At 47.9% G+C, this 24,359-nt stretch overlaps 1 protein-coding gene across 1 annotated transcript in view; it reads left to right on the top strand.

The window, feature by feature from the left end:
• LOC135535676 (syntaxin-binding protein 4-like) overlaps nt 1–21,913 on the top strand; it is a 117,498-nt gene extending 95,585 nt beyond the window's left edge. Inside the window, exons 16-23 of the mRNA XM_064962120.1 lie at nt 340–453; nt 2,588–2,785; nt 8,729–8,779; nt 9,024–9,167; nt 15,319–15,435; nt 16,371–16,420; nt 16,759–16,959; nt 18,332–21,913. Coding sequence (XP_064818192.1) covers nt 340–453; nt 2,588–2,785; nt 8,729–8,779; nt 9,024–9,167; nt 15,319–15,435; nt 16,371–16,420; nt 16,759–16,959; nt 18,332–18,398 — 942 coding nt within the window. The 3' untranslated portion in view covers nt 18,399–21,913. The remainder of the gene's footprint in view (nt 1–339; nt 454–2,587; nt 2,786–8,728; nt 8,780–9,023; nt 9,168–15,318; nt 15,436–16,370; nt 16,421–16,758; nt 16,960–18,331) is intronic.
• Nucleotides 21,914–24,359: the final 2,446 nt, after the last annotated feature.

Raw genomic sequence — 24,359 nt, 5'->3', positions numbered from 1 at the left:
GTGGCCACACCAGATACTGGCTGTTACTTTTGATTTTGATCCTCCCCCCTTTGTTCAGGGACACATTATTCCATTTCTGTTAGTCACGTGTCTGTGGAACTTGTTCAGTTTACTGTATATCTCAGTTGTTAAATCGTGTTATGTTCATGCAAATATTTACACATTAAGTTAAGTTTGCTGAAAATGAACGCAGTTGACAGTGAGATGCCGTTTCTATAGACTATAATTTATATTGGCCACACCCCCTCTGGCCGTATTGCTTAAATATACAATGTTACTATTTTACAATGTGCAATGTGTATCAGGGTAACATTGAATTGACTTCAACTTTGTTCACAGTCCAATCACAGTCAACCTGATGGTTTTCCTACACTACCCCAGATCAGTCAACCTGCTGGTTTTCCTACACTACCCCAGATCAGTCAACCTGCTGGTTTTCCTACACTACCCCAGGTCAGTCAACCTGATGGTTTTCCTACACTACCCCAGATCAGTCAACCTGATGGTTTTCCTACACTACCCCAGATCAGTCAACCTGCTGGTTTTCCTACACTACCCCAGATCAGTCAACCTGCTGGTTTTCCTACACTACCCCAGGTCAGTCAACCTGCTGGTTTTCCTACACTACCTCAGATCAGTCAACCTGCTGGTTTTCCTACACTACCCCAGGTCAGTCAACCTGCCGGTTTTCCTACACTACCCCAGATCAGTCAACCTGATGGTTTTCCTACACTACCCCAGATCAGTCAACCTGATGGTTTTCCTACACTACCCCAGATCAGTCAACCTGCTGGTTTTCCTACACTACCCCAGATCAGTCAACCTGCTGGTTTTCCTACACTACCCCAGGTCAGTCAACCTGCTGGTTTTCCTACACTACCCCAGATCAGTCAACCTGCTGGTTTTCCTACACTACCCCAGATCAGTCAACCTGCTGGTTTTCCTACACTACCCCAGATCAGTCAACCTGCTGGTTTTCCTACACTACCCCAGATCAGTCAACCTGCTGGTTTTCCTACACTACCCCAGATCAGTCAACCTGCTGGTTTTCCTACACTACCCCAGATCAGTCAACCTGCTGGTTTTCCTACACTACATTTACACTACCCAGATCAGTCAACCTGCTGGTTTTCCTACACTACCCCAGGTCAGTCAACCTGCTGGTTTTCCTACACTACCCCAGATCAGTCAACCTGCTGGTTTTCCTACACTACCCCAGATCAGTCAACCTGCTGGTTTTCCTACACTACCCCAGATCAGTCAACCTGCTGGTTTTCCTACACTACCCCAGATCAGTCAACCTGCTGGTTTTCCTACACTACCCCAGATCAGTCAACCTGCTGGTTTTCCTACACTACCCCAGATCAGTCAACCTGCTGGTTTTCCTACACTACCCCAGATCAGTCAACCTGCTGGTTTTCCTACACTACCCCAGATCAGTCAACCTGCTGGTTTTCCTACACTACCCCAGGTCAGTCAACCTGCTGGTTTTCCTACACTACCCCAGATCAGTCAACCTGCTGGTTTTCCTACACTACCCCAGGTCAGTCAACCTGCTGGTTTTCCTACACTACCCCAGATCAGTCAACCTGATGGTTTTCCTACACTACCCCAGGTCAGTCAACCTGATGGTTTTCCTACACTACCCCAGGTCAGTCAACCTGCTGGTTTTCCTACACTACCCCAGATCAGTCAACCTGATGGTTTTCCTACACTACCCCAGGTCAGTCAACCTGATGGTTTTCCTACACTACCCCAGGTCAGTCAACCTGCTAGTTTTCCTACATTACCCCAGAACAGTCAACCTGATGGTTTTCCTACACTACCCCAGGTCAGTCAACCTGCTGGTTTTCCTACACTACCTCAGATCAGTCAACCTGCTGGTTTTCCTACACTACCCCAGATCAGTCAACCTGATGGTTTTCCTACACTACCCCAGATCAGTCAACATGCTGGTTTTCCTACACTACCCCAGATCAGTCAACCTGCTGGTTTTCCTACACTACCCCAGGTCAGTCAACCTGCTGGTTTTCCTACACTACCCCAGGTCAGTCAACCTGATGGTTTTCCTACACTACCCCAGGTCAGTCAACCTGATGGTTTTCCTACACTACCCCAGATCAGTCAACCTGCTGGTTTTCCTACACTACCCCAGATCAGTCAACCTGCTGGTTTTCCTACACTACCCCAGATCAGTCAACATGCTGGTTTTCCTACACTACCCCAAATCAGTCAACATGCTGGTTTTCCTACACTACCCCAGGTCAGTCAACCTGCTGGTTTTCCTACACTACCCCAGATTAGTCAACCTGCTGGTTTTCCTACACTACCCCAGGTCAGTCAACCTGCTGGTTTTCCTACACTACCCCAGATCAGTCAACCTGATGGTTTTCCTACACTACCCCAGATCAGTCAACCTGATGGTTTTCCTACACTACCCCAGGTCAGTCAACCTGCTGGTTTTCCTACACTACCCCAGGTCAGTCAACCTGCTGGTTTTCCTACACTACCCCAGATCAGTCAACCTGCTGGTTTTCCTACACTACCCCAGGTCAGTCAACCTGCTGGTTTTCCTACACTACCCCAGATCAGTCAACCTGATGGTTTTCCTACACTACCCCAGATCAGTCAACCTGATGGTTTTCCTACACTACCCCAGGTCAGTCAACCTGCTGGTTTTCCTACACTACCCCAGATCAGTCAACCTGCTGGTTTTCCTACACTACCCCAGGACACAGAGCACAGCAAGTCGACCCTGGAGGAGGAGCTACACAACACCTCAGAGGTGAGTGACAACCAGACTCAGCCAATCACAATGCTTAAGAATAGGTTGATGAAGCAGTATTATATTGTATTTAGTATATCCCATCGTATTCCATCATATCCCATCGTATCCCATCATATCCCATCATATCCCATCGTATCATATCATATCCAAACGTATCCCATCGTATCCCATCATATCCCACCGTATCCCACCGTATCCCATCGTATCCCATCATATCCCATCGTATCCCATCATATCCCATCATATCCCACTGTATCCCACCGTATCCCATCGTATCCCATCATATCCCATCGTATCCCATCATATCCCATCATATCCCACTGTATCCCACCGTATCCCATCGTATCCCATCATATCCCATCGTATCCCATCGTATCCCACCGTATCCCATCGTATCCCACCGTATCCCATCGTATCCCATCGTATCCCATCGTATCCCATCGTATCCCATCGTATCCCACCGTATCCCAGTGTATCCCATCATATCCCATCGTATCCCATCCCCATCGTATCCCACCATATCCCACCGTATCCCATCGTATCCCACCGTATCCCACCGTATCCCATCGTATCCCACCGTATCCCACCGTATCCCATCGTATCCCACCGTATCCCATCGTATCCCATCGTATCCCATCGTATCCCACCGTATCCCACCGTATCCCATCGTATCCCACCGTATCCCATCGTATCCCATCGTATCCCATCATATCCCATCGTATCCCAGTGTATCCCATCATATTCCAGCGTATCCCATCGTATCCCATCGTATCCCATCGTATCCCATCGTATCCCATCGTATCCCATCCCCATCGTATCCTAGTGTATCTCATCATATCCCATCATATCCCATCGTATCCCACCGTATCCCATCGTATCCCACCGTATCCCATCGTATCCCATCGTATCCCATCGTATCCCATCGTATCCCACCGTATCCCATCGTATCCCACCGTATCCCATTGTATCCCAGCGTATCCCAGTGTATCCCACCGTATCCCATCGTATCCCATCATGTCCCATCGTATCCCATTGTATCCCACCGTATCCCACCGTATTCCACCGTATCCCATCGTATCCCACCGTATCCCATCGTATCCCATCGTATCCCACCGTATCCCATCGTATCCCACCGTATCCCATCATGTCCCATCGTATCCCATTGTATCCCACCGTATCCCACCGTATTCCACCGTATCCCATCGTATCCCACCGTATCCCATCGTATCCCACCGTATCCCACCGTATCCCATCGTATCCCACCGTATCCCATCGTATCCCACCATATCCCATCATATCCCATCATGTCCCATCATGTCCCATCATATCCCATCATGTCCCATCGTATCCCATCGTATCCCACCGTATCCCATCATATCCCACCGTATCCCATCGTATCCCACCGTATCCCACCGTATCCCATCGTATCCCATCGTATCCCATCGTATCCCATCGTATCCCATCGTATCCCAGTGTATCCCACCATATCCCATCATATCCCATCATATCCCACCGTATCCCACCGTATCCCATCGTATCCCATCGTATCCCATCGTATCCCATCGTATCCCATCATGTCCCATCGTATCCCATCGTATCCCACCGTATCCCATCGTATCCCATCGTATCCCATCGTATCCCACCGTATCCCACCGTATTCCACCGTATCCCATCATATCCAATCATATCCCACCGTATCCCATCATATCCCACCGTATCCCAGCGTATCCCACCGTATCCCATAATATCCCAGTGTATCCCACCGTATCCCATCGTATCCCACCATATCCCATCATATCCCATCATGTCCCATCGTATCCCATCGTATCCCATCGTATCCCATCGTATCCCAGTGTATCCCAACATATCCCATCATATCCCATCATATCCCACCGTATCCCACCGTATCCCATCATGTCCCATCGTATCCCATCGTATCCCACCGTATCCCACCGTATTCCACCGTATCCCATCATATCCCATCGTGTCCCATCGTGTCCCATCGTATCCCATCGTATCCCACCGTATCCCATCGTATCCCATCGTATCCCACCGTATCCCACCGTATCCCACCGTATCCCACCGTATCCCATCGTATCCCATCATGTCCCACCGTATCCCACCGTATCCCACCGTATCCCACCGTATCCCATCGTATCCCACCGTATCCCATCGTATCCCATCGTATCCCACCGTATCCCATCGTATCCCACCGTATCCCATCGTATCCCACCGTATCCCATCGTATCCCACCGTATCCCACCGTATCCCATCGTATCCCATCGTATCCCATCGTATCCCATCGTATCCCACCGTATCCCATCGTATCCCACCGTATCCCATCATATCCCACCGTATCCCATCGTATCCCATCATATCCCACCGTATCCCACCGTATCCCATCGTATCCCATCATGTCCCATCGTATCCCATCGTATCCCACCGTATCCCACCGTATTCCACCGTATCCCATCATATCCCATCGTGTCCCATCGTGTCCCATCGTATCCCATCGTATCCCACCGTATCCCATCGTATCCCATCGTATCCCACCGTATCCCACCGTATCCCACCGTATCCCATCGTATCCCATCATGTCCCACCGTATCCCACCGTATCCCACCGTATCCCACCGTATCCCACCGTATCCCATCGTATCCCATCATGTCCCATCATGTCCCATCGTATCCCATCGTATCCCACCGTATCCCACCGTATCCCACCGTATCCCACCGTATTCCACCGTATCCCATCATATCCCATCATGTCCCACCGTATCCCACCGTATCCCACCGTATCCCACCGTATCCCACCGTATCCCACCGTATCCCACCGTATCCCATCGTATCCCATCATGTCCCATCATGTCCCATCGTATCCCATCGTATCCCACCGTATCCCACCGTATCCCACCGTATTCCACCGTATCCCATCGTATCCCATCGTATCCCATCGTATCCCATCGTATCCCAGTGTATCCCACCATATCCCATCATATCCCACCGTATCCCATCGTATCCCATCGTATCCCATCGTATCCCAGTGTATCCCACCGTATCCCATCGTATCCCACCTTATCCCATCATGTCCCATCGTATCCCATCGTATCCCATCGTATCCCATCGTATCCCATCGTATCCCACCGTATCCCATCGTATCCAATCATATCCCACCGTATCCCATCATATCCCACCGTATCCCAGCGTATCCCACCGTATCCCATAATATCCCAGTGTATCCCACCGTATCCCATCATATCCCATCATGTCCCATCATGTCCCATCATATTCCATCATGTCCCATCGTATCCCATCGTATCCCACCGTATCCCATCATATCCCACCGTATCCCATCGTATCCCACCGTATCCCACCGTATCCCATCGTATCCCATCGTATCCCATCATATCCCATCATATCCCATCGTATCCCATCGTATCCCATCGTATCCCATCGTATCCCAGTGTATCCCACCATATCCCATCATATCCCATCATATCCCACCGTATCCCACCGTATTCCACCGTATCCCATCATATCCCATCGTGTCCCATCGTGTCCCATCGTGTCCCATCGTATCCCATCGTATCCCACCGTATCCCATCGTATCCCATCGTATCCCACCGTATCCCACCGTATTCCACCGTATCCCATCATATCCCATCGTGTCCCATCGTGTCCCATCGTGTCCCATCGTATCCCATCGTATCCCACCGTATCCCATCGTATCCCATCGTATCCCACCGTATCCCACCGTATTCCACCGTATCCCATCGTATCCCATCGTATCCCATCATGTCCCATCGTATCCCATCGTATCCCATCGTATCCCATCGTATCCCACCGTATCCCACCGTATCCCACCGTATCCCACCGTATCCCACCGTATCCCACCGTATCCCATTGTATCCCATCGTATCCCACCGTATCCCATCGTATCCCATCGTATCCCACCGTATCCCACCGTATCCCACCGTATCCCACCGTATCCCATCGTATCCCACCGTATCCCACCGTATCCCATCAATTCCCATCATATCCCACCATATCCCATCAATTCCCATCATGTCCCATCGTATCCCATCGTATCCCACCGTATCCCACCGTATCCCACCGTATCCCAACGTATCCCACCGTATCCCATCAATTCCCATCATGTCCCATCGTATCCCATCGTATCCCATCGTATCCCACCGTATCCCACCGTATCCCACCGTATCCCATCGTATCCCACCGTATCCCATCGTATCCCATCGTATCCCACCGTATCCCATCAATTCCCATCATATCCCACCGTATCCCATAGTATCCCATCGTATCCCATCGTATCCCACCGTATCCCATCGTATCCCACTGTATCCCAACGTATCCCAACGTATCCCATCATGTCCCATCGTATCCCATCGTATCCCATCGTATCCCATCGTATCCCACCGTATCCCACCGTATCCCATCGTATCCCACCGTATCCCATCGTATCCCACCGTATCCCACCATATCCCATCATATCCCACCGTATCCCATCGTATCCCACCGTATCCCATCGTATCCCAGCGTATCCCATCGTATCGTATCCCACCTTATCCTAACCTTATCCCAGCGTATCGTATCCCAGCGTATCCCAGCGTATCCCAGCGTATCCCAGCGTATCGTATCCCACCGTATCCCACCGTATCCCATCATATCCCACCGTATCCCACCGTATCCCACCGTATCCCATCGTATCCCACCATATCCCATCGTATCCCACCGTATCCCATCATATCCCACCGTATCCCATCGTATCCCATCGTATCCCACCGTATCCCATCGTATCCCACCGTATCCCATCGTATCCCATCATATCCCACCGTATCCCATCATATCCCACCGTATCCCAGCGTATCGTATCCCAGCGTATCCCATCGTATCGTATCCCACCTTATCCTAACCTTATACCAGCGTATCGTATCCCAGCGTATCCCACCGTATCCCATCGTATCGTATCTCATCGTATCCCACCTTATCCTAACCTTATCCCAGCTTATCGTATCCCAGCGTATCCCACTGTATCCCAGCGTATCGTATCCCACCGTATCCCATCGTATTGTATCTCATCGTTTCCCACCGTATCCCAGTGTATCCCACCGTATCCCAGCGTATCGTATCCCAGCGTATCCCACCGTATCCCAGCGTATCCCAGCGTATCCCATCGTATCCCACCTTATCCTAACCTTATCCCAGCATATCGTATCCCAGCGTATCCCAGCGTATCGTATCCCAGCGTATCGTATCCCAGCGTATCCCACCGTATTGTATCTCATCGTTTCCCACCGTATCCCAGTGTATCCCACCGTATCCCAGCGTATCGTATCCCAGCGTATCCCAGTGTATCCCATCGTATCGTATCTCATCGTATCCCACCTTATCCTAACCTTATCCCACCGTATCTCATCTTATCCTATCATATCCTATCCTATCTTATTGTATTCTATCGTATCCTATCGTATCCTATCGTATCTTATTGTATTCTATCGTATCTTGTCGTATCTTATATCTTATTCAATCATATCGTATCATATCCTATCTTGTCCTATCTTTGCCAGGCATAGTTGTCTTAACACGCTCATTCTTGCTCTTTTTCCTTCACTCCCTCCCTCTCTCTCTCTCTCTCTCCATCCCTCCCTCCCTCATTCCCTCTCACTCCATCCCTCCCTCCCTCATTCCCCCCCTCTCTCTCCCTCCCTCATTCCCTCCCTCTCTCTCCATCCCTCCCTCTCCCTGCCTCCCTCCATCTCCCTCTCTCTCTTTCCATCCCTCCCTCCCTCATTCCCTCCCTCTCTCTCCCTGCCTCCCTCCCTCTCCCTCTCTCTCTCTCCATCCCTCCCTCTCTCCCTCCCTCCCTCCCTCCCTCCCTCTCCCTCTCTCTCTCTCCATCCCTCCCTCTCCCTCCCTCCATCAGAAAGTGTGTGCGACGGTGGAGGAGAACAGTCGTCTGAAGACTCGTCTGCAGGTAATATTTATCCACTAATAAACCCCTAAACAAGACAAGAGACTTCACCCCCACAGCTTCTCCATGGTCTCTCTGTGTACAGTTTGTGTACTCATGTAAATGTCTGCAGTACGGTTGGTATGTGTCCCAAGTTGAATTTTCGTTGGAAATGGGAAGTTGAATTTCTGTTAGACCTTGGGTACTTCTTCTTCTTCTTCTTCTTCTTCTTCTTCTTCTTCTTCTTCTTCTTCTTCTACCCCTGCAGGTAGCGGAGGCAGTGCAGAGAGACAGACAGAGTAACAGTGCAGAGCAGGACTATGAAGAGGTCATTACACTGCTAGAGGCTGAGATCAAAGACCTGAAGAACCAACTGGCGGGCAACAAACAGAAGGGTCTGGAAGCTACTAAGGTAGACTTAAAACCACTTCATGGAAGAGAAGACTAGAGTGGTCTGGGTGGGCTGCAGACACAACAAACAGAAGGGTCTGGAAGCTACTAAGGTAGACTTAAAACCACTTCATGGAAGAGAAGACTAGAGTGGTCTGGGTGGGCTGCAGACACAACAAACAGAAGGGTCTGGAAGCTACTAAGGTAGACTTAAAACCACTTAATGGAAGAGAAGACTAGAGTCGTCTGGGTGGGCTGCAGACACAACAAACAGAAGGGTCTGGAAGCTACTAAGGTAGACTTAAAACCACTTAATGGAAGAGAAGACTAGAGTCGTCTGGGTGGGCTGCAGACACAACAAACAGAAGGGTCTGGAAGCTACTAAGGTAGACTTAAAACCAATTAATGGAAGAGAAGACTAGAGTCGTCTGGGTGGGCTGCAGACACAAGAAACAGAAGGGTCTGGAAGCTACTAAGGTAGACTTAAAACCACTTAATGGAAGAGAAGACTAGAGTCGTCTGGGTGGGCTGCAGACACAACAAACAGAAGGGTCTGGAAGCTACTAAGGTAGACTTAAAACCAATTAATGGAAGAGAAGACTAGAGTCGTCTGGGTGGGCTGCAGACACAACAAACAGAAGGGTCTGGAAGCTACTAAGGTAGACTTAAAACCAATTAATGGAAGAGAAGACTAGAGTTGTCTGGGTGGGCTGCAGACACAACAAACAGAAGGGTCTGGAAGCTACTAAGGTAGACTTAAAACCAATTAATGGAAGAGAAGACTAGAGTTGTCTGGGTGGGCTGCAGACACAACAAACAGAAGGGTCTGGAAGCTACTAAGGTAGACTTAAAACCACTTAATGGAAGAGAAGACTAGAGTTGTCTGGGTGGGCTGCAGACACAACAAACAGAAAGGTCTGGAAGCTACTAAGGTAGACTTAAAACCACTTAATGGAAGAGAAGACTAGAGTCGTCTGGGTGGGCTGCAGACACAACAAACAGAAGGGTCTGGAAGCTACTAAGGTAGACTTAAAACCAATTAATGGAAGAGAAGACTAGAGTCGTCTGGGTGGGCTGCAGACACAACAAACAGAAGGGTCTGGAAGCTACTAAGGTAGACTTAAAACCAATTAATGGAAGAGAAGACTAGAGTCGTCTGGGTGGGCTGCAGACACAACAAACAGAAGGGTCTGGAAGCTACTAAGGTAGACTTAAAACCAATTAATGGAAGAGAAGACTAGAGTCGTCTGGGTGGGCTGCAGACACAACAAACAGAAGGGTCTGGAAGCTACTAAGGTAGACTTAAAACCACTTAATGGAAGAGAAGACTAGAGTCGTCTGGGTGGGCTGCAGACACAACAAACAGAAGGGTCTGGAAGCTACTAAGGTAGACTTAAAACCAATTAATGGAAGAGAAGACTAGAGTCGTCTGGGTGGGCTGCAGACACAACAAACAGAAGGGTCTGGAAGCTACTAAGGTAGACTTCGTCTGGGTGGGTTGCAGACACAACAAACAGAAGGGTCTGGAAGCTACTAAGGTAGACTTAAAACCAATTAATGGAAGAGAAGACTAGAGTCGTCTGGGTGGGCTGCAGACACAACAAACAGAAGGGTCTGGAAGCTACTAAGGTAGACTTAAAACCAATTAATGGAAGAGAAGACTAGAGTCGTCTGGGTGGGCTGCAGACACAACAAACAGAAGGGTCTGGAAGCTACTAAGGTAGACTTAAAACCACTTAATGGAAGAGAAGACTAGAGTCGTCTGGGTGGGCTGCAGACACAACAAACAGAAGGGTCTGGAAGCTACTAAGGTAGACTTAAAACCACTTAATGGAAGAGAAGACTAGAGTCGTCTGGGTGGGCTGCAGACACAACAAACAGAAGGGTCTGGAAGCTACTAAGGTAGACTTAAAATCACTTCATGGAAGAGAAGACTAGAGTCGTCTGGGTGGGCTGCAGACACAACAAACAGAAGGGTCTGGAAGCTACTAAGGTAGACTTAAAACCAATTAATGGAAGAGAAGACTAGAGTCGTCTGGGTGGGCTGCAGACACAACAAACAGAAGGGTCTGGAAGCTACTAAGGTAGACTTAAAACCAATTAATGGAAGAGAAGACTAGAGTCGTCTGGGTGGGCTGCAGACACAACAAACAGAAGGGTCTGGAAGCTACTAAGGTAGACTTAAAACCACTTCATGGAAGAGAAGACTAGAGTGGTCTGGGTGGGCTGCAGACACAACAAACAGAAGGGTCTGGAAGCTACTAAGGTAGACTTAAAACCACTTAATGGAAGAGAAGACTAGAGTCGTCTGGGTGGGCTGCAGACACAACAAACAGAAGGGTCTGGAAGCTACTAAGGTAGACTTAAAACCACTTAATGGAAGAGAAGACTAGAGTCGTCTGGGTGGGCTGCAGACACAACAAACAGAAGGGTCTGGAAGCTACTAAGGTAGACTTAAAACCACTTCATGGAAGAGAAGACTAGAGTCGTCTGGGTGGGCTGCAGACACAACAAACAGAAGGGTCTGGAAGCTACTAAGGTAGACTTAAAACCACTTAATGGAAGAGAAGACTAGAGTCGTCTGGGTGGGCTGCAGACACAACAAACAGAAGGGTCTGGAAGCTACTAAGGTAGACTTAAAACCACTTCATGGAAGAGAAGACTAGAGTCGTCTGGGTGGGCTGCAGACACAACAAACAGAAGGGTCTGGAAGCTACTAAGGTAGACTTAAAACCACTTAATGGAAGAGAAGACTAGAGTCGTCTGGGTGGGCTGCAGACACAACAAACAGAAGGGTCTGGAAGCTACTAAGGTAGACTTAAAACCACTTCATGGAAGAGAAGACTAGAGTCGTCTGGGTGGGCTGCAGACACAACAAACAGAAGGGTCTGGAAGCTACTAAGGTAGACTTAAAACCACTTAATGGAAGAGAAGACTAGAGTCGTCTGGGTGGGCTGCAGACACAACAAACAGAAGGGTCTGGAAGCTACTAAGGTAGACTTAAAACCAATTAATGGAAGAGAAGACTAGAGTCGTCTGGATGGGCTGCAGACACAAGAAACAGAAGGGTCTGGAAGCTACTAAGGTAGACTTAAAACCAATTAATTGAAGAGAAGACTAGATTCGTCTGGGTGGGCTGCAGACACAACAAACAGAAGGGTCTGGAAGCTACTAAGGTAGACTTAAAACCAATTAATTGAAGAGAAGACTAGAGTCGTCTGGGTGGGCTGCAGACACAACAAACAGAAGGGTCTGGAAGCTACTAAGGTAGACTTCGTCTGGGTGGGTTGCAGACACAACAAACAGAAGGGTCTGGAAGCTACTAAGGTAAACTTAAAACCAATTAATGGAAGAGAAGACTAGAGTAGTCTTGGTGGGCTGCAGACACAACAAACAGAAGGGTCTGGAAGCTACTAAGGTAAACTTAAAACCAATTAATGGAAGAGAAGACTAGAGTCGTCTGGGTGGGCTGCAGACACAACAAACAGAAGGGTCTGGAAGCTACTAAGGTAAACTTAAAACCAATTAATGGAAGAGAAGACTAGAGTCGTCTGGGTGGGCTGCAGACACAACAAACAGAAGGGTCTGGAAGCTACTAAGGTAGACTTAAAACCACTTCATGGAAGAGAAGACTAGAGTGGTCTGGGTGGGCTGCAGACACAACAAACAGAAGGGTCTGGAAGCTACTAAGGTAGACTTAAAACCACTTAATGGAAGAGAAGACTAGAGTCGTCTGGGTGGGCTGCAGACACAACAAACAGAAGGGTCTGGAAGTTACTAAGGTAGACTTAAAACCAATTAATGGAAGAGAAGACTAGAGTCGTCTGGGTGGGCTGCAGACACAACAAACAGAAGGGTCTGGAAGCTACTAAGGTAGACTTAAAACCAATTAATGGAAGAGAAGACTAGAGTCGTCTTGGTGGCCTGCAGACACAAGAAACAGAAGGGTCTGTAAGCTACTAAGGTAGACTTAAAACCAATTAATGGAAGAGAAGACTAGAGTCGTCTGGGTGGGCTGCAGACACAACAAACAGAAGGGTCTGGAAGCTACTAAGGTAGACTTAAAACCAATTAATGGAAGAGAAGACTAGAGTCGTCTGGGTGGGCTGCAGACGCAAGAAACAGAAGGGTCTGGAAGCTACTAAGGTAGACTTCGTCTGGGTGGGCTGCAGACACAACAAACAGAAGGGTCTGGAAGCTACTAAGGTAGACTTCGTCTGGGTGGGTTGCAGACACAACAAACAGAAGGGTCTGGAAGCTACTAAGGTAGACTTAAAACCAATTAATGGAAGAGAAGACTAGAGTCGTCTGGGTGGGCTGCAGACACAACAAACAGAAGGGTCTGGAAGCTACTAAGGTAGACTTAAAACCAATTAATGGAAGAGAAGACTAGAGTCGTCTGGGTGGGCTGCAGACACAACAAACAGAAGGGTCTGGAAGCTACTAAGGTAGACTTAAAACCAATTAATGGAAGAGAAGACTAGAGTAGTCTGGGTGGGCTGCAGACACAACAAACAGAAGGGTCTGGAAGCTACTAAGGTAGACTTAAAACCAATTAATGGAAGAAAAGACTAGAGTCGTCTGGGTGGGCTGCAGACACAACAAACAGAAGGGTCTGGAAGCTACTAAGGTAGACTTAAAACCACTTAATGGAAGAGAAGACTAGAGTCATCTGGGTGGGCTGCAGACACAACAAACAGAAGGGTCTGGAAGCTACTAAGGTAGACTTAAAACCACTTCATGGAAGAGAAGACTAGAGTCGTCTGGGTGGGCTGCAGACACAACAAACAGAAGGGTCTGGAAGCTACTAAGGTAGACTTAAAACCACTTAATGGAAGAGAAGACTAGAGTCATCTGGGTGGGCTGCAGACACAAGAAACAGCAGGGTCTGGAAGCTACTAAGGTAGACTTAAAACCACTTAATGGAAGAGAAGACTAGAGTCGTCTGGGTGGGCTGCAGACACAAGAAACAGAAGGGTCTGGAAGCTACTAAGGTAGACTTCGTCTGGGTGGGTTGCAGACACAACAAACAGAAGGGTCTGGAAGCTACTAAGGTAGACTTAAAACCACTTAATGGAAGAGAAGACTAGAGTCGTCTGGGTGGGCTGCAGACACAACAAACAGAAGGGTCTGGAAGCTACTAAGGTAGACTTAAAACCACTTCATGGAAGAGAAGACTAGAGTCGTCTGGGTGGCCTGCAGACACAAGTGATGACTAAGCAGTCAGAAAGATGTGCAGGTTGGTTGCAGTGGAGGGCAGCAGACCTCTCCATTTCTGAAACACTCCAAACAATTGTTTGTGACCCAGCAGGACAACACTAGTCTTTTCTACCCTAAAATACTGTGACCCAGCAGGTCAACACTAGTCTTTTCTACCCTAAAATACTGTGACCCAGCAGGACAACACTAGTCTTTTTTTAGCCTAAAATACTGTGACCCAGCAGGACAACACTAGTCTTTTCTACCCTAAAATACTGTGACCCAGCAGGACAACACTAGTCTTTTCTCCCCTAAAATACTGTGACCCAGCAGGACAACACTAGTCTTTTCTCCCCTAAAATACTGTGACCCAGCAGGACAACACTAGTCTTTTCTACCCTAAAATACTGTGACCCTGCAGGACAACACTAGTCTTTTCTACCCTAAAATACTGTGACCCAGCAGGACAACACTAGTCTTTTCTACCCTAAAATACTGTGACCCAGCAGGACAACACTAGTCAGGAGGATGTGTTGGAGTTTAACAGGAAGTGATTCTGTGTGTTGTACCCCAGGAAGATGTGATGGAGTTCAACAGGAAGTGATTATGTGTGTTGTACCCCAAAAGGATGTGATGGAGTTTAACAGGAAGTGATTCTGTGTGTTGTACCCCAGGAAGATGTGATGGAGTTCAACAGGAAGTGATTCTGTGTGTTGTACCCCAAAAGGATGTGATGGAGTTTAACAGGAAGTGATTCTGTGTGTTGTACCCCAGGAAGATGTGATGGAGTTCAACAGGAAGTGATTATGTGTGTTGTACCCCAAAAGGATGTGATGGAGTTTAACAGGAAGTGATTCTGTGTGTTGTACCCCAGGAAGATGTGATGGAGTTCAACAGGAAGTGATTCTGTGTGTTGTACCCCAAAAGGATGTGATGGAGTTCAACAGGAAGTGATTATGTGTGTTATACTCTAGGAAGATGTGATGGAGTTAAACAGGAAGTTGTCGATGATTGACATTCAGCTGAGGAAGTCTGAGCTGAGCAGAAGACACCTGGAGATCTCCAACAAGAAACTACTGGGATTCGCACAGGTACACTACACCTGTAACACACCTGTGACTCACCCCCTGACACACCTTTACAACAACCCTCACCTGTCCACCTCTCATACAACTAACTCCTGGGCGTCACACAGGTAACATTACACCTGTAACACAGTCACATACCTTTACAACATCACTTCCTGTCCACCTCTCATACAACGAACTCCTGGGCGTCACACAGGTAACATTACACCTGTAACACAGTCACATACCTTTACAACATCACTTCCTGTCCACCTCTCATACAACTAACTCCTGGGCGTCACACAGGTAACATTACACCTGTAACACAGTAACATACCTTTACAACATCACTTCCTGTCCACCTCTCATACAACTAACTCCTGGGCGTCACACAGGTAACATTACAGCTGTAACACAGTAACATACCTTTACAACATCACTTCCTGTCCACCTCTCATACAACTAACTCCTGGGCTTCACACAGGTAACATTACACACCTTTACAACAACCCTCACCTGTCCACCTCTCAACTGTAAACACAGTCACACAGGTTCTGTAACACACCTACCTGTGAGTCCTAGCTGATGCCTCTCTGGTCATGCTCTGTTATGTTCTGAACCTGTACTGCCACCTAGTGGTTCAAAAATACATTCTAGTTTTATGTATGTGGATTTCTGTGCTGACTGGCTAACTGACTGGCTGACTGACTGGCTGGCTGGCTGACTGACTGGCTGGCTGGCTGTCCGACTGGCTGGCTGGCTGTCCGACTGGCTGACTGACTGGCTGGCTAACTGGCTGACTTACTGGCTGGCTAACTGGCTGACTGACTGGCTGGCTAACTGGCTGACTGACTGGCTGTCTAACTGACTGGCTGGCTAACTGGCTAACTGACTGGCTGGTTAACTGGCTAACTGACTGGCTGGTTAACTGGCTAACTGACTGACTATTTATTTCTCAGAATGTTCACAAAGTGCTCACCACCCCCAGCTTGTTTGGAATGGAAAATGGGTAAGTGCTTATCTTCTAAATGTAACTCCTTAATGACAATTCTTCAAACGTTTGTTCATTCTGACAGTCTGTTGATCTGACAGGAGGGTGTGTGTGTGTGTGTGTTGTGTGTATGTGTGTGTGTGTGTGTGTGTGTGTGTATGTGTATGTATGTGTGTGTGTATGTGTGTGTGTGTGTGTGTGTGTGTGTGTGTGTGTGTGTGTGTGTGTGTGTGTGTATGTGTATGTGTGTGTGTGTGTGTGTGTGTGTGTGAACGTGTGTGTGTGTGTGTGAACGTGTGTGTGTGTGTGTGTGTGTGTGTGTGTGTATGTGTGTGTGTGTGTGTGTGTGCTTCCAGGAGTAACAGGACCTCTCCAGCCACAGACAGTCCAGAGACCCCCTCTCCCATCCCAGACCCAGCCTGCCAGTTAGCTGCAGAGGCCAGGGAGCTGGTGGAGGGGGTCAGATCCCTGAGCAGCACCGATGATACAGCCCCTCTCAGTGACTCAGAGGGGTGTGAACCACCTGACCCAGCCATGGACCCTAACCGAGCAACACAGTAAGTATGTATGATCAGCACTTACTTCCACTCACAACCCATCTGTATCTCGATGGAATATGGCCTCTGAGTATTTGATAGGCATAGTCTCCCCTCTCCTCCTTACCTTCTACTCTTCCTTATCTTCCTCTCTTCCCTCACCTCTCCTCCTTCCCTCCCTCTCTTCCCTCACCTCTCCTCCTTCCCCTCTCTCTTCCTCACCTCTCCTCCTTCCCTCCCTCTCTTCCCTCACCTCTCCTCCTTCCCTCCCTCTCTCCCTCACCTCTCCTCCTTCCCTCCCTCTCTGCCTCCCCTCTCCTCCTTCCCTCACTCTCTCCCTCACCTCTCCTCCTTCCCTCCCTCTCTTCCCTCACCTCTCCTCCTTCCCTCCCTCTCTTCCCTCACCTCTCCTCCTTCCCTCCCTCTCTTCCCTCACCTCTCCTCCTTCCCTCCCTCTCTTCCCTCACCTCTCCTCCTACCCTCCCTCTCTCCCTCACCTCCCCTGCTTCCCTCCCTCTCTCCCTCACCTCTCCTGCTTCCCTCCCTCTTTCCCTCACCTCTCCTCCTTCCCTCCCTCCCTCTCTCCCTCACCTCTCCTCCTTCCCTCCCTCTCTCCCTCACCTGTCCTCCTTCCCTCACCTCTCCTCCTTCCCTCCCTCTCTCCCTCCCCTCTCCTCCTTCCCTCCCTCTCTCCCTCACCTCTCCTCCTTCCCTCCCTCTCTCCCTCCCCTCTCCTCCTTCTCTCCCTCTCTCCCTCCCCCTCTCCTCCTTCCCTCCCTCTCCCTCACCTCTCCTCCTTCCCTCCCTCTCTCCCTCACCTCTCCTCCTTCCCTCCCTCTCTCCCCTCACCTCTCCTCCTTCCCTCCCTCTCTCCCTCACCTCTCCTCCTTCCCTCCCTCTCTCCCTCCCCTCTCCTCCTTCCCTCCCTCTCTCCCCTCACCTCTCCTCCTTCCCTCCCTCTCTCCCTCACCCTCCTCCCTTCCCTCCCTCTCTCCCTCACCTCTCCTCCTTCCCTCCCTCTCTCCCTCCCCTCTCCTCCTTCCCTCCCTCCCTCCCTCCCCCTCTCCTCCTTCCCTCCCTCTCTCCCTCCCCTCTCCTCCTTCCCTCCCTCTCTCCCTCCCCTCTCCTCCTTCCCTCCCTCTCTCCCCTCACCTCTCCTCCTTCCCTCACTCTCTCCCTCACCTCTCCTCCTTCCCTTCCTCTCTCCCTCCCCTCTCCTCCTTCCCTCCCTCTCTCCCCTCACCTCTCCTCCTTCCCTCCCTCTCTCCCTCACCTCTCCTCCTTCCCTCCCTGTCTCCCTCCCCTCTCCTCCTTCCCTCCCTCTCTCCCTCCCCTCTCCTCCTTCCCTCCCTCTCTCCCTCCCCTCTCCTCCTTCCCTCCCTCTCTCCCTCAGCCCTCATAGCTTGCCGGCTCAGACATCTCCTACAGAAGATCCGGCCAAAGACAAGCGGCGCCAGTAGAGAACGTTCAGAGAACGTCACAGAGAGCGTTTTAGAGAACGTTACAAGGACGTGAAAAGAACAACGTGGCTGGGGACTAGGCTCAGAAGAACACTGTGGTTGGCTGACTACGTTTACCTAAAACTACCAACGACCCTTTAAAAGACAGACAGACAAATTGAGAGCGACAACCAGACAGACTGTATGTAGGATGCTATGCAGTGTGCGTAAAAAAAACAAAAACACTTACAACTCTTTAAAAATGAACTACTGTCATTAGTTGAGGCTTCAGTCAATGTTCTGGGATTGCTTTACCGATTAACTGCAAAATGTTCTAGTTGATCTGTTTTCTAATACAGCTGTGTGTGTACTTATAATTCTCTGTTGATATTTAGCATTTATCAGAATGTGAACGAAGGGTAGATTCTCAACTGGGAGGGACTGGGAACGGTAGCAGGTTTTGAGGTGAAATGGCAGACACTTGTAGATGCAGTTCAGTTTGTTCCAAAGAGCTTGCCGTAGCCGATTAGACAGCACTACAAAGCCAAGGCGCTACCGTTAGGTGTGTAGGTGTACAGACATACAGCATGAGCTATGATGATGATGATGATGATGATGATGATGATGCACTGAACCTTTCTATCCATGAGTTCCAATACTCTCTAAAAGATTCATTCTTTCATGTCCTATTTCCTTGTATCCTATTTCCTTGTATCCTATTTCCTTGTACCCTTCCTGACCACTGACATCTGGAGAGACCGGATAGTGACGTTCAATATGCCGGTATGACATTCGTTGGCTGCTCGTCAAATTGGTTCCATCCGTTTATTTTTGGGATCAGCGGCCCTCAAGGACACGAAGAGGGATGAAGACGTTTGTGTTCATTATCTGACAGAGGACAGAAATGTGTATTTTTGCTCACAACAGTTCCCAGAGGCGAGGAGAGGAAGCCAGGCTAGGGTATTGGAACCTAACCCTAAGCTGTCTATGTAGCTGTATTGCCATGGCTACAGTAAGTGCCCTGTGTGTGTATACTTCAGAGAGAGAGAGAGGATAACGTGGACGATGTGCCCTGATCCAAAGCGTCTCATCCTGATGACATCGTGTCACCATGGTGATGACCCTGTGTACAGAAACGGTTTGTCCCTTATACTGAAGTGCTCTGATGAACTGTCTGTTTTGAAGATGATTTTGTACTGGAAAAGCCCATTTTCTGTTACGGATACCGAGGTAGAGGAAGACGCTTTAGGACCTGCACGAGCTGTCATGGCGACGCCGAGACGTCTGCTTTTGCTGTTATTATAAAACCTTGTAAATCTTTAAGCTGATAGAAATATTGCACTCTCCTTTGATGTCCTTCTCCACATCTTCTGACACACACACACACACACACACACACACACACACACACACACACACACACACACACACACACACACACACACACACACACACACACACACTCCATATACACACACACACTCCATATACACACACACACACACAAACCCCATGCAAACACACACTCACGTAGGCCTTGTCTATGAGGATTCCTTTCTTCCTTACTGTTGAGTTTTGTGAATACTTACTTCTCTGTCATATCACATATGTTCCGTGACTTCTGTTAGAACTGCGTCTCCATAGCGACAGCTGTGTGGAAGTTCCGTTCCATAACCATAACCCACAGCTTGTCCTCTGAGATTGAGGTTATGTCACCAAGACAATAAAAAAAAGAATGGAAAAAACAACAACAATGGCCTTTTAGCAGCGGCTGTGTCTCGATAGTCGTAACCAGCTCCCTTTCCTTGTGTCCTTTCCTTGTGTCCTTTTCCTTCATGATCAGTGATATGGAAAGAAGTGATACTGTAGGTAAAAAAGCAATAGGGTGGAAAGCCATCCAATCCTTTCACCTGTTAGAGGTCCCGAAGGAAAGGAAATGAGGGGAGGAGACAAGGAAAGGATGTAATGAAAGAGTATTGAGACCCAGCCGGTGTCTATCAACTCAAAACACCTGATACTTCCCTCAGTGCGAATGAAGGAAAGGAGACGAGGAAGGAAGCCAATGACGAGTATTGAGACACAAGCTGACAAGGTACAAAATCTGTCGTTCTGCCCCTGAACAGGCAGTTAACCCACTGTTCCTAGGCCGTCATTGAAAATAAGAATTTGTTCTTAACTGACTTGCCTAGTAAAATAAAGGTAAAATAAAATGAATAAATAAAATAAAACAACGCAAAGCAGTGAATCTCAACTGGAACCAGCATCCGTAGCATAATCACCAGTACCATACTATCACTGCATGGTTCTGGTTCTGGTTCTGGTTCTGACAACCTGTCGTTCAACATCCAACTGAGGAATCAAACGTTTGGTTTCAGGAATGTCGAGAAAACATGAGTTATTAAACTGTCCTGTTTAAAATAATAGGTTGTATGATAACGATACCTGTGTGCTGGGACATATGGGCCTGCGTCCCAATAATCTCTCCGTTCTCCCGAAGTGTGCACTCGTTCACTTTCCTTTATGGATTTCAAAGGACACGACTGGAATATGGAACTCCCTCTAGAGTCCAGCCCATGCCAACACATATCCATGTATTTTACATTTGTACCGAGGAGTGAACGAGTGCACACTTCAGGAAAGAAAGAGAGAGTTTTGGGACACAAGTCAAGGAGATGTGTACAACAGGAGGTCCTCTAACATTAATAAGACCGTAGCTGAAGGTGTCAGATGTGGACAACAGGAGGTCCTCTAACATTAATAAGACCGTAGCTGAAGGTGTCAGATGTGTACAACAGGAGGTCCTCTAACATTAATAAGACCGTAGCTAAAGGTGTCAGATGTGTACAACAGGAGGTCCTCTAACATTAATAAGACCATAGCTGAAGGTGTCAGATGTGTAGGTGTCAGATGTGTACAACAGGAGGTCCTCTAACATTAATAAGACCGTAGCTGAAGGTGTCAGATGTGTACAACAGGAGGTCCTCTAACATTAATAAGACCGTAGCTAAAGGTGTCAGATGTGGACAACAGGAGGTCCTCTAACATTAATAAGACCGTAGCTGAAGGTGTCAGATGTGTACAACGGGAGGTCCTCTAACATTAATAAGACCGTAGCTGAAGGTGTCAGATGTGTACAACAGGAGGTCCTCTAACATTAATAAGACCGTAGCTAAAGGTGTCAGATGTGTACAACGGGAGGTCCTCTAACATTAATTAGACCGTAGCTGAAGGTGTCAGATGTGTACAACAGGAGGTCCTCTAACATTAATAAGACCGTAGCTGAAGGTGTCAGATGTGTACAACAGGAGGTCCTCTAACATTAATAAGACCGTAGCTGAAGGTGTCAGATGTGGACAACAGGAGGTCCTCTAACATTAATAAGACCGTAGCTGAAGGTGTCAGATGTGTACAACAGGAGGTCCTCTAACATTAATGAGACCGTAGCTGAAGGTGTCAGATGTGTACAACAGGAGGTCCTCTAACATTAATAAGACCGTAGCTGAAGGTGTCAGATGTGCACAACAGGAGGTCCTCTAACATTAATGAGACCGTAGCTGAAGGTGTCAGATGTGTACAACAGGAGGTCCTCTAACATTAATAAGACCGTAGCTGAAGGTGTCAGATGTGTACAACAGGAGGTCCTCTAACATTAATAAGACCGTAGCTGAAGGTGTCAGATGTGTACAATAGGAGGTCCTCTAACATTAATAAGACCGTAGCTGAAGGTGTCAGATGTGTACAACAGGAGGTCCTCTAACATTAATAAGACCGTAGCTGAAGGTGTCAGATGTGTACAACAGGAGGTCCTCTAACATTAATAAGACCGTAGCTGAAGGTGTCAGATGTGTATTGTTTATAGTGTTAAATGCACGCGCTTTACCAAACTGACTGACATGTAGTCCTGTAATTGAACTAGATTGCATCATTATGTGTGGCCTCCGAACTTTCTTTCACTGTTTTTAATAAAGGATTAACCTCAAATACATCTGTGTACCTGGAGTCTGTTTTTGACTTCAATACCAGCCGACTTACAACAAGGGAGGAATCAAGGTTCAGGTGAAGTTGGGTGGATGTACATTTCAATTCAACAATGTCATATATTTTCAATGTGGACTATTCTTGTTGCAGTCTTGAATTTTCTGAATTGACCCCAACCCTGGTAGTAATACTGGGTGTCTACCTAGTACCTCTAAATGGTTGTGTGAACGAGCAGCCACCCAACAGCTTGTGTCAGTCTTTAATTACATCAGCATAACACTAGACACATCTGTGGGATCATCTGGTTCTCCTCTCCATCATAATAGACTAATGATCTGGTTCTCCTCTCCATCATAATAGACTAATGATCTGGTTCTCCTCTCCATCATAATGTCATGTCTTATTATGTCTGTTCCTGTCCTTTCTCTTCACTCTGTCTCTCTCTGCTGGTCTTATTAGGTTACCTTCTCTTTCTCTCCTTCTCCAGCTGTTCCTCATCTCCCCTAACTAGCTCGTTCACCCTTTCCCCACCTGTTCCCTTTTTTCCCTCTGATTAGGTCTCTATTTCTCTCTCTGTTCCTGCTACTTTCGGTGTCAGATTCTCGTTTGTGTTTCTCATGCCAGAAGCAAGCTATCGTCTCGTTTGCTTCCTCCTAGTCCTATCCTGTCGGAGTCTGCCTGGCAGGTGCATCCTGTACTCTACTAACTATCTTTTGTTTGCACCGTGTCCAGTTCATCATATGCTACGTGTGATCAGCTACCACCGTTCCTCTGTGACCCGCACCGACCCTGAGCGACCTGCAGCCTGTCGCCGCTACCCCGCTATTCATCAGAGGGACTTTATGTTTCATTTGTCACCCTCTCTGCGGGTATTCTATTGTGCCATTTGACAACGTCGGAAGAGGATCTATGCCATTCCTGTTTTTATATTAAAAGAACTCTGTTTCTGTTAAAACCGCTTTTGGGTCTTCACTCAAGTACATAACACATAATAGACTAAACATCATCTGGTTCTCCTCTCCATCATAAAAGACTAATGATCTGGTTCTCCTCTCCATCATAACACACTAAACATCATCTGGTTCTCCTCTCCATCATAACAGACTAATGATCTGGTTCTCCATCATAATAGACTAAACATCATCTGGTTCTCCTCTCCATCATAACAGACTAATGATCTGGTTCTCCTCTCCATCATAACAGACTAATGATCTGGTTCTCCTCTCCATCATAACACTCTAAATATCATCTGGTTCTCCTCTCCATCATAACAGACCAATGATCTGGTTCTCCTCTCCATCATAACAGACTAATGATCTGGTTCTCCTCTCCATCATAACAGACTAATGATCTGGTTCTCCTCTCCATCATAACAGACTAATGATCTGGTTCTCCTCTCCATCCTAACAGACTAATGATCTGATTCTCCTCTCCATCATAACAGACTAATGATCTGGTTCTCCTCTCCATCATAACAGACTAATGATCTGGTTCTCCTCTCCATCATAATAGACTAAACATCATCTGGTTCTACTCTCCATCATAACAGACTAATGATCTGGTTCTCCTCTCCATCGTAAAAGACTAATGATCTGGTTCTCCTCTCCATCATAACAGACTAATGATCTGGTTCTCCTCTCCACCATAACAGACTAATGATCTGGTTCTCCTCTCCATCATAATATACTAGACATCATCTGGTTCTCCTCTCCATCATAACATACTAGACATCATCTGGTTCTCCTCTCCATCATAACAGACTAATGATCTGATTCTCCTCTCCATCATAACAGACTAATGATCTGGTTCTCCTCTCCATCATAACAGACTAATGATCTGGTTCTCCTCTCCATCATAACACACTAAACATCATCTGGTTCTCCTCTCCATCATAACAGACTAATGATCTGATTCTCCTCTCCATCATAACAGACTAATGATCTGGTTCTCCTCTCCATCATAACAGACTAATGATCTGGTTCTCCTCTCCATCATAATAGACTA

Source organism: Oncorhynchus masou, unplaced genomic scaffold, assembly GCF_036934945.1.
Source record: "Oncorhynchus masou masou isolate Uvic2021 unplaced genomic scaffold, UVic_Omas_1.1 unplaced_scaffold_497, whole genome shotgun sequence".
In the NCBI taxonomy this organism is placed as follows: domain Eukaryota; kingdom Metazoa; phylum Chordata; class Actinopteri; order Salmoniformes; family Salmonidae; genus Oncorhynchus; species Oncorhynchus masou.
Note: the sequence above shows the minus strand (reverse complement) of the source record. Positions and strands in the feature narration are given on the sequence as shown.